Genomic DNA, 11,479 nt, shown 5'->3' with positions numbered 1-11,479 from the left:
GGCTTCAACACAGCCTTCTCCAGGGGTGCTGCACCGTCATGTGCTTCTTGGTCAACATCAACATGTCGATTCTGTTCAATTTCAGGGGCAACCTCTTGGCCCATCTCAGGTTGATCATCAGAAGCTTGTTTGGCATTTCTTCCTCTTCTAGGCTTAAAGGCAACTTTGGGAGGCAGGGATGCACTTTTCTCCATTACAAGCTCAACATCCCTGCCTTCTTGAGACTTTGCATTTCTGCCTCTTGTTTGTTTCACAGCAGGGGGTGCTGAAGCTTCAGTTTTCTTCCCTCTTCTTCCTCTGACTGGAGCAGGGACGACGGGATCTTCAGACTTCTCATGCTCAGCTTCGGTGGCGGTTGCGTCCATTTCTGTGACTTTGCCAGTAGCAGTCTCCACTGTGGGTTGTTCTCCAGATATCATACCTACAAACTCAGAAGGGCTGAAAAAGGTGACACATTTTATAACAATATATATAATATAAAATAATAAAATATAAATGATACTTCAAAAACGGTGCCGGTGCCTAAACCGGTACAAAAGGAACACAAAACAACAGTCGCCGATATTAAAGAATGGCCTGTTTATTGCTAAGGCCACAGGGCCAAAATTAAATGATTTATTAAAAATGTAATAACAATAACTTATTTCACCAGTAAATTCCTGTTAAATGACAAAAACAACTGGATGGGAAAAGGGTATTTTACAATAACTATGAATGCAGCACGAGGCGAGGCGAGTTTCAAGTGAATGCAACATCTGTGTTGTTTTTCAGACAATGGCAGCTACAGACTGTTGGAATCCTCTTCAGTGAAATACAGACAAACTTTTAAACCGTTTACTGTCAGCATTTTAACCGTGTTTACTCCAACTGCTAACTAACAGTAGGCTAACGTTACCTGCTGCCAAGTGTAGCGTTAACTAGCGTGACATGCGGCGATGTTTAGGTTGCCTCTAACGTCCGTTTCGGAGCATCAGAGACAAGTGCAGGCATTTAATAGCATAGCCTTGCCAAAATCCTTCACATTGAACTAACATTGTAGGCTAACAACACAATTCGCTGATCTTACGTTAGCTGACAAGCCGACAAGCTTGCTTTCCATTATAACGTTAACGTTAAACATGTTAACAACAACGTTAGAGAAAACAATGTTATTGTTGGCAGATAACAGCACTTACCTCAAAACTAATGTCAGTGATTGTGATTGGCCAAATGACTCGCGTGACGTATCACCAAAGATGTTTTATTGTGAAGAAGACCGCAGTAGGTTTTTGAAACTCTCGTTTATGGGAAATTGTACACCCCCTCCCCCCCTCAAATAAAAACTTCGGATCTACACGATTCACGTGGATGACATTTTACCATTCATAACTAATTTTACTTTCTCTAGCCTTTTTGCTTTTGACTAACTGTGTATATGTAGCCCCCCCTTTTTTGTTTTGTTCTTTGTTGTTTCTTTTGCTCAGGTAATTCTCTCATGAACATAGACAACATTTGTATGTATTGTATATACGCATGTCCTTTTCCCCAACGAGAGTTTTGTATGTTGGTGTTTTTGTCAATAAAAAAAAAGAAAATCAACGACATTCATTTGCATCTGCTTCTTTTGCTACATCTTCATCACAATCTGGAGCCGTTTGATCCAGTCTTCCTCTGGTGCACTCATAGACCGTTATTTACAGTCAATGGGTGCACTCATTGACATAAAAGGGTGCACTACGACTCAGCCTCGGTGTTTTCAGGCCAATCTAAAATACACTCGGGGTTTTTCTGTTGTAGTTTAGTTGTTGTTAGTAATTGAATCAATGGCAATTAGCCACATGTCAAGTCTTATAAATAGTTTATATTTAAAATGCTGTCATTGTAGAAAGATCTTGACTTTTAGGAACGGCCAAATTTAACTTAAAAGTATTTGTTTTGATGCGATTTGTTGGCCATCTCATTTTCTGAATCCCGTGACGTTTCAGGGGTGTCAACTTCCTGTTTGGGTTGCAAGGCAAGCGGATACGAACAGATGAACTCTTCCTCTTTCTACATTTGTCCTTAATTTGTCAACATTTGTGTTTAAATAAACACACACATACGCGCTAGAAGATGTCGGAAACGGGAAATCGACTACGAAAGCTGCTCGAATCGCCTAATTTCGACCCGCAAAATTACGTCAAGCAGCTGTCACAGCAGTCCGATGGCGACAGAGATCTCCAGGAGCATCGTCAAAAAATCCAAAACTTGGCCGACGAAACGGCTCAAAACCTGAAGAAAAATGTCTACAAGAACTACAGACAGTTCATTGAAACGGCCAAAGAGATTTCCTACCTGGAGAGCGAGATGTACCAGCTGAGCCACATCCTGACTGAGCAGAAGAGCATCATGGAGAGCATCACCCAGGCCTTGTTGTCCACAGACAAGGATGAGACCTCCAAAGAGATGCAGGCTGCTTTCCCCAAAGAGACTGAGGAGCTGAAGCAGAGGACGCTGACCTCACTGCTGGAGAAGGTGGAAGGGGGTAAAAACATCATGGACACCCCAGGGAGGCACCTTGTTTACAACGGTGACCTCGTAGAGTTTGATGTTGACAACATGTCCCCCATCCAGAAGGTGCACGCTTTCCTGATGAACGACTGTCTGTTGATCGCCACCTGGCTGCCAAACCGCAGGGGAACCGTGAAGTATAAATACAACGCCCTGTACGACCTGGAGAGCTTCGCCGTGGTCAACGTAAAGGACAACCCTCCCATGAAGGACATGTTCAAGATCCTCATGTTCCCCGACAGCCGCATCTTCCAGGCGGAAAACAGCAAGATCAAGAAGGAGTGGCTGGAGATCTTGGACGAAACCAAGAAGAACAAAGTCACCAAGGACAGGCACACGAAAGAGGAGGAGGTCCCGACGTCTCCTGTGAGGGCGGAGGCGTCCACCAATCCTTTCGATCAGGACGAGGACGAGCCAGCAGGCGCCGAAGAAAGTGTGGACCTCAGCCCGGAGTGGATCCAGGAGCTGCCGGAGGATCTGGACGTCTGCATCGCCCAGAGAGACTTCGAGGGCGCCGTGGACCTGCTGGACAAGCTCAACGAGTATCTCAAAGAGCAGCCGGTCACCCAGAGGGTCAAAGAGCTGAGGCTGAAGGTGGACCAGCGTGTTCGGCAGCTGACAGAGGTTCTGGTGTTCGAGTTGTCTCCAGATCGGTCGCTTCGAGGCGGACCTAAAGCCACCCGCAGAGCCGTGTCCCAGCTGATCAGACTAGGTCCTGCTTTGTTTTGCGTTGTCATCAATATCACCTCACACATCATATACACCATGTTTAGTTTACTATTGCATAGGGCTTGGACGATACGCTTTTGTCCCGATTTGATTCTTTCACGATACTAGAGGTGTTGAAATCAATCAAATAATCGATGCATCGAGTCGTGGACGATGCTGCAACGATAATCGGCCGGGCCATAATCGATTATTTCTGTTTACAATTGAATGTAGGCCTAACAGCCTTTCTGTTTACATATTCTGTTACGTTTTGCGCATTCAGGAAGTGCCATGTGCTCAGTGCTGTAGTTTTATGTATCCAATTGATTTAGTATTAGAGCACTATTATTGCGATTTTCAATTAAATAGTATTGTGATTTTCTTTTCCTTTAACAAAAAAAAAAGGTTGAATAATACACTTCTAGAGACAATGTATCATGACACATTTCTAAAAACTAATTGTTTTCTAAAAAAAAAAAAAAAAATGCACATGACATATCAGTCAGACATTTATTTGTAAAGTACATAATAATGAAGTACATAATATGTATTTTCTGCTTTTGGTGCGTTTTGCTGGAAACGGATATGATGTAGTCGCCTTCGGCCGTACCTTATGAACAGAAAATGATGAATCATTGGTAAAAAATGAAATAAAAAATATTGATTCTAGGGAAAAGAATTAATAATCCCGATACATTACATAAGACAAACAAAAGCAGCAATGTTAGAATAGTCTCTATATCTTCAAACTAATCATCCCTTAGTAATTATTAGGTTCTGATAGTTTTTAGATATGTGTTATTAGGGCTGGGCGATATGGCCTAAATCTTCTATCCCGATATACTGTAGGTCATTTCATATCTTGGTAACGATGTACGTATATCGATATAGCATGTTTTCTGGAAATGTAATAATCTGTGTGAAATAACACATGGTAAAGCCCCAAACAATGCCCCTGTCTCACATTAGATCAAATATTTGCCGTCAATTTGAATTGATTTTTTTTTTATTATACGTTTCAGGCCAGTCCACCAAGGCCTGTGAGTTGTTTCTGAAGAACCGCGCCGTTGCAGTCCAGACGGCCATACGGCAGCTTCGCATAGAAGGAGCCACGCTGCTCTACATCCACAAACTCTGCAACATCTTCTTCACCAGCTTGCTGGAGACGGCCAAGGAGTTTGAGATGGACTTTGCGGGGAACACGGGCTGCTACTCCGCCTTCGTGGTCTGGTCCAAATCAGCCATGAGGATGTTTGTGAACGCCTTCAGCAAGCAGGTAGTAAGAGGATCAGACAGACAAGCAACAGCCTGTCAAATATGGGATAAGATGATTTAGTACTGATACCTGTGATTTAAAAAAAAAAAAAAAAATATTGAAAAAAATAAATAACATGACGAAAGTGTTCAATCTGGAACCATAAAAAGAGCAAGTGGAGAAGTAGAGTTTGAGCCTAGACTATAAACTTTGAATACTGTGTATTACTTCTAAAAAAAATATTAAAAAACTAAGCAAAAATATGGCTGTTTGCTTCAAAGGAGAAGAAGAAAGAAGAAAAATTTGTTTTTTTGACTTAGTTAACTTGCTAACTACCTGCCCATCTTATTTACCTGTTACATTGAAGGTAATTGAAAACACCGACATGGGAGGTAACATGTTTCGAACGCATGTGAAATTATATTTGGTCTTGTGAAATAGCAAAAAAAAATGAACCTAATAAAGTGAGTTTTTTTTCGTCTTCATCAGGTGTTTGACAGCAAGGAGAGCCTGTCGACAGCAGCGGAGTGCGTTAAAGTGGCTAAGGAGCATTGTCAGCAGCTGACTGAGATCGGCCTGGACCTGACGTTCACCCTGCAGTCCCTGCTGGTCAAAGACATCAAGGCGGCGCTGCAGAGCTACAATGACATCATCATCGAAGCCACCAAGCACCGAAACTCCGAGGAGATGTGGAGGAGGATGAACCTCATGACCCCCGAGGCTCTGACTAAACTCAAGGTGGGTTTGGCTTTTACGTTGCATTTCATGTTTTGTCTCGTCTTTTCTTATTTTGCCTGTTGGTGATTGGATGTCAGTCAATTGTTAAGGATAGATAGACATTCATACAATAATACAATACAATACACAACACCAGGTATCTCTACATTATAAAATAGTAAAGTGCAGTATCATTAGCACCAGTGGGCTATCAATAGTAAGGTGCATCATCATCAGTTGATCAACAGAACATTTCCAGCTTCTCCATTGTGAGCATTTGGTGCCTTTCAGCATTTTATATTTATTGATTTACTTTATTTAACCAGGAAGAGACTCATTGAGATTCAAAAATCTATTTTTCAAGAGTGTCCTGGCCAAGACGGGCAGCAGTACAACCACACATAAAGTACATACAAACACAAAATACACAAAAACACTAAAAACATAAAACGACTGAAACAGCAAATCCCTCAAAGTCAACCACAATCCTAAACACATCAGGCAAAACATCTGCAGCCAGATGTGGCTGCCTCCAAGTCAGTCAACATCCTCTTAAAAGCGACCAATGAGAGCAGCTCATTAAGTTTCATGGATTTCTGTAACTTGTTCCATGTAGAGGGAGCAGCAAACTTAAACACCTTTTTCGCCAGCTCAGTTCTAACCTTTGGAACAGACAGAAGGAAAAGGTCCTGGGAACGAAGATTGTAAGTCCCGACACTATTTACACTGATATAGGTCAGAAGGTAGAATGGAAGTAGACCTAAAATAGCCTTGTATATGACTGTAAACTTAATATCCTTGGGTTTTTGACTGTCGGTCGGACAAAACACGACAATTTGAAGTTTTATCTTTGGACTCTGGACTCATTTAGCCTGATGATGGTCTAGTACTGAAACGTTGCCTACTATTACATTTATTATTTTTTGCAAGTTAGACAGTTTCTTTGCTACTTTTGACTTACTTGTCGCCCTCCGACATACCTGTCTCACGTTATAGATGTGCGTCGTATTTTTCTGTACCTTTGGACTCTGGGAAATGGTGATGGGCTTTTTTCACTCAACACTCTAATTTTATAAACTAACACTTATTGACAAATAGAAAAAGTAATGGGTGGGTACTGAAAATAATCTTTTGTTGCAGACAGTACAGTTTACTAATTTAAACTTCTTGTGATTTCTACCTGTGTGCAGAGGAAAGACGTACTGTAGACGTATGTTACATTACCATATGAATCTTTTTTTGGGCTTTTCCACCTTTTAATTTTTGACAGGACAACTAGATGAGAAAGGGGGAGAGCGGGGGAAGACATGCAGGAAATCGTCACAGGTCGGATTCGAACCCTGGACCTCTGCGTCGAGGCATAAACCTCTCAGTACATGTGCGCCTGCTCTACCTCTGACCCAACCTGGCCACACATTACCATATGAATCTTATTCATATATCATATTTAGGAGATACAGAGGTGATATAATTCAGGTGTATAAGCTTGTACAGGGAATATATGATGTAACAGTTGAGCCTATCTTTCAATTTTGGAGCAATAAGTATGAGACACGAGGGAATTCTTTAAAACTTTACCCTACAACATGCCTCACACTCCGCGCGGTAAAATCATGGAACGAGCTTCCAGAAGAAGTTGTGCATTCCCCTTCAATTAATTATTTTAAGAATAGGTTGGATGCATTTTGCCTGTCAAAAGCTGTAATATATAATAAAAGCTTGTCAGTTATTTATGAATTGTTAGAACATTTCAATCATGAAATGAATGTGTTTTATGAAAACATGTTAAAATGTGAATATATATATTTGTGTTGCTTGAGTCTGGAATAGAGGATTTTACAGTATATCCTGTACCAGAATTTTTTTTCATTTTCTTTCTTTGCAGGATGAGATGCGCAGCTGTGGCATTGGCAGCTTCGAGCAGTACACCGGCGACGACTGCTGGGTGAACCTGAGCTACACCATCGTGGCCTTCACGAAGCAGATGATGAGCTTCTTGGAGGAAGGCCTGAAGCTCTACTTCCCCGAGCTGCACATGGTGCTGCTGGAGAGCCTGAGGGAGATCATCCTGGTGGCCGTGCAGCACGTGGACTACAGCCTGCGCTGCGAGCAGGACCCGGAGAAGAAGGCCTTCATCATGCAGAACGCCACCTTCCTCCACGACACCGTTCTGCCCGTGGTGGAGAGGAGGTTCGAGGAGGGCGTGGGCAAGCCGGCCAAACAGCTGCAGGACCTGAGGAAGAGCACCAGGCCGGTTCGAATCAATCCAGAGAGTACCACATCGGTGGTCTAAGACTGCAATGAAGGACGATGGGCAAATAAAACTTTGAAATGTTCTTTTACTGACTGTTCTGTAGGGTTGGGCATCGTTTGGATTTGAATAATTCTGATTCCAATTGTGATTTCTTCCTTTCGATTCCGGTTCTTATCGATTCTCGATTCCAATTCTTTGAGGGGTGGAGTTGAAACGGGTCACATGCCTATTTTCACAAATAAGAGGAAAGTTGTATTTTGATTCAGTGGTGGGTTGCAGTTTTACAGCTTTTTCAATGTAAAATAAAGCCCCACTAGAGCGCTGCTTACTGTGCTCCGTGGCTGCAACACAACAAGCGCCTGGCCGCTTTCGGAAACCAAAACTTGCGCATTTTAAATTTGGAACCCATGATCAGATTAGAAACCAAATCCTCCAAACGATTCCAATAAAGAAACGATTCCACTGGAATCGTAATTTTTGAAACGATTCCAAGTAGGAATCTGTTCTCTGTGCCCAATCCTACTGTTCTGGCATTTTCAACTCCCATTTTAGAAATAACGGCTAGTTGTCGGTTGTTTTGAGATTGCAGGACAAGAAATGACAGGATGCATCTTGGAGAGCAGCAGAATACGATACCTCAAGATAGGTATGTGTAAAAAGCTACTTTGCACCTGAATTTGTACCAACTCTCGCAAAAATGCCTTTTGATGGTTGATATTGATGTTGGCTAATATTGATGAAAAATGATCTGATATTAGTATTGTTTTCAAAAATTCCTATCGCTGCAAGACTAATCAAGCTAACCAAGAAGTGCGCCATTCCTCAAATCTGTGTAATTGTGCAATGAGGATATGGTTCTTCGGGACACATTTGAGAGAAACAGCTGATAAATGTATGTTCATTTTCTGATCAAACCGGTTATATGCCGTTTGTGTGTGTGTGCTCCTGTTTTTTTTTCCTGAAATGGCATTACACAGTTGATTACTAATTAATTGAATATGTGTGTACTCACCATGAAAAGCTAATGTTTATGCATAAGTTGGAAGCTTTTATTTTCATGCCACAGGACCATTGTTAGACACTAAATAGTATTGCAGCTGCTAGGAGTGATTAAAAGGGATGACTGAAAAGAAAATGACCTGGTAAAATCAAACACATGGAATTCAATAAAGATCTTCATGCACAATCTATGTTTTTTTTGTATTTCCAAAAAGATATACGTTGCACCTGCTATGTAAAAGAATGTGTTCAGAGTGAATTTCCTATATAAAAGATCTGTTGTTTCCAAAATGTTTCTGTCAAGCCCACCTTTAAAAGCTAGTAACTAGAGGAGCCAAGTAGATTTATGTTTTGAAATAACTTCATTTACATTAACTGAAAATTTCTTTTCCCACATGTATCATTTCTGTTGTTCTGTGAAAAGTTAAACCTTGCCCATACAGAAACAAGGCTCTCCTGCTGTATTGACAGTGAACTGGAGAGCATGAATGAATGAATTAATTCATTGGTCATAACCAAAGGGTAGGGTCAGAAGCTTCAGCTTATATCAGCCCCCCCCCCCCCCTTCTCACATTTTTAAGAGGAACAAACAAATTGACAAGACAAGAAAGATAAAATAAATTATACAAAAAAAAACTAAAGAGCATATACACTTACCCAGATAACTTTCTACACACAGTACATACATACATACAGTGTGTTTGCATATGCATGCATACACTTACCTACATATATACATACATACACGCCTACATATACCCATAAGGGTCAGTACTTATATACAGTACACCACAGTATACCTTTCTTCCATGCCAAAAGTCTATTTTGCATATTTACATGTTGTTTTTCTGTCTGAATTTATCTTTCTAACCTGCACCAAAGCACTCGTTTTTTTTCTAGACCTTTTCATGGTAGAACATTTTGACTTGTCATAGCAGGGAAAGCACAGGTGGAATTAATAACATTAATGATGGTTAATTATGGTGATGATACAGTAATGGCTGGAACGGATTGCAGCAATTAATGTTATTAGTTCCACGTGTGCTTTATTTTGAATCCAAATGTCTGTGAAAATGCTCTAATTTTAGTTACACTCCACATATTTCACTCTACCATCGCACTTGATTGCTCTTGTGAACTGATGAATGAAGAATCAGTGTTGCAAAGGATTTGATCAATCTAATCCTCAGATTAATATTTGGCAGACAAATCATCCTACGTGTAGGTGTGTTCGTTTTACCAGATAAACCAAACCCTGCCTATCTGATTCACTTGGTGGAGGTCAGCGAGGAAGTTTTGAACTAAAAGCAAAAATCTTTACTGGATACAGAGAGAGACTGAAGCATCTGCTGTACCTGCACATTACAGCACATTAAAAGCATGTTTATGTGACTGTACAAAGTGAAAGCACTGCAGCTCAGATACCAAAAACAATACAATTTATTGTTTTATTGTTATTTATGTTTTATGGCTATATTGCCCTCTTGTGGCAGCTCAAAATCAGGAAATTTTGAATATCAGAATGGAATTTGTTTTGGTGCTGTAGGTGTGCGTCACACAATCTCTAAATAAAAGAAGGCTAAGAAAACCAAGCGCCAGAATATAACAATATAAGTATAAACATATATACACAGTATGTATTAAAAATAAAAATAAAAATATGATTAATTTAAGTTATGTAGATTTAAAGGAAACCTTTTTACTAAAAATAAGTAATAATGCTAATAATAATGTCAGTGATGTTTTATAGATACTGTTTTTCAACTTTAGTTTTTTACTATTTTTTTACTATTTCTTGGGAAACATCCAGAAATCTGTGCATTCAACATCCTGTTTTGCTAGAAAATTCTAAATTCAATCATTTTGAAATGTCTGTCTTGCAGTTGTTCCTGCAGTCAAAGCCAGTTTAACCATATTGGATTGTACTGTTGCAACATGAACACAATTGCTCCTCTCTTTGTGTCAAACATTTCCCAGCAGCGACAGGCCCGGCGTGCCACGATGGCAGACGTTGATATTTTTAGACTCCGTTCATGATTCAACACATGATTGTTCTCTCTGCTTCACAGCTCATCTGATTACAACCACTGATGTGATCGAGGGCTCGAGGAAATCCTCGGGTGAAGTTATCAGCTTATCTTCAGAGAAGAAGCATCAGGCTGGTGGGATTATTCAAGAGGAATGTATTCAGTCAACACAAGGAATATACAGGGAATATTTCACGTGATGAATAAATGGTCATTTTGATTCTTCAACAGCAAAGGTTAAGATTGTAGTGAAGCTGTTGTACTTTCATACTTCATCTCAGCATTTCAACCCTCTATATAATGCAAAGTCTCTGCCTTACGATCAAATATTTTATTCTGTATAACTTTAGATCATGCCTAATAACCTTGGGGAATATGGAGAAGTTACTAATAAATGTTATAGTGGGATACAAATTCTGACTTCTTTTTGGTAAGCCACAGAACGTTGCCTCACTATAATGCACTGCCCTTCTATCAAGTACTTCATTTTGTATACTTCTCAAATATTGCATATTTTACTCCACTACATTTATTTTTTATTTTGATTTAACTTTATTTACTAGGAACTTTGCAGATTCAGATGATAGCAATACATAAACAGTGATGTATTATTATAGATTGATTAGATAGATTTTGGGGGTAAATTCACAAGCTAGCAACTTTCCAGTAGGCCTATATAAATGAGTCAAAATTAGCCATACCTTACTGCAACATGATGTACACATTACATAATGCGACGCACCACCTGCTGGCAGCAGAAAAACTTGATTTTTAGTGACACTGAGTAATTTAGAAATTAATACAATTCTGGATTAATGCATGCTGCTGTTATTTATCATGATTCTACAATATGAGGTCAGTTGGTATTATAAGTTTTAATTTATGGTCTTTTAATTGTTTACAATGTCAAGTGCCCAGAATGTGTGAAAACAGCAATGCGCATGCCCAACGCTGATTGGCTGTTGGACCGCTGCACCCGCTTTGATTAGC

General features: G+C 40.1%; 1 protein-coding gene across 1 annotated transcript; it reads left to right on the top strand.

Moving 5' to 3' along the window:
* The first annotated feature begins 1,969 nt into the window (after window positions 1–1,969).
* On the top strand, window positions 1,970–8,649 carry exoc8 (exocyst complex component 8). The gene is made up of 4 exons (XM_078244738.1): window positions 1,970–3,241; window positions 4,260–4,513; window positions 4,982–5,230; window positions 7,095–8,649. The coding sequence occupies exons 1-4, from the start codon at window positions 2,092–2,094 to the stop codon at window positions 7,500–7,502; spliced, it is 2,061 nt and encodes a 686-aa protein (XP_078100864.1). The 5' UTR covers window positions 1,970–2,091; the 3' UTR covers window positions 7,503–8,649.
* The last annotated feature ends 2,830 nt before the right edge of the window (window positions 8,650–11,479 follow it).

This window comes from Sander vitreus, unplaced genomic scaffold, assembly GCF_031162955.1.
Source record: "Sander vitreus isolate 19-12246 unplaced genomic scaffold, sanVit1 ctg294_0, whole genome shotgun sequence".
NCBI classification, from domain to species: domain Eukaryota; kingdom Metazoa; phylum Chordata; class Actinopteri; order Perciformes; family Percidae; genus Sander; species Sander vitreus.
This window is presented reverse-complemented; position numbering and strand designations above follow the sequence as displayed.

Bases quoted from the DNA above. Each gene is read 5' to 3' on its own strand.
- exoc8 (XM_078244738.1), top strand. From the start codon at position 2,092: ATGTCGGAAACGGGAAATCGACTACGAAAGCTGCTCGAATCGCCTAAT. The intron at 3,242-4,259 runs GTCCTGCTTTGT...TATACGTTTCAG, and splicing joins GTCCCAGCTGATCAGACTAG to GCCAGTCCACCAAGGCCTGT. The intron at 4,514-4,981 runs GTAGTAAGAGGA...CGTCTTCATCAG, and splicing joins TGAACGCCTTCAGCAAGCAG to GTGTTTGACAGCAAGGAGAG.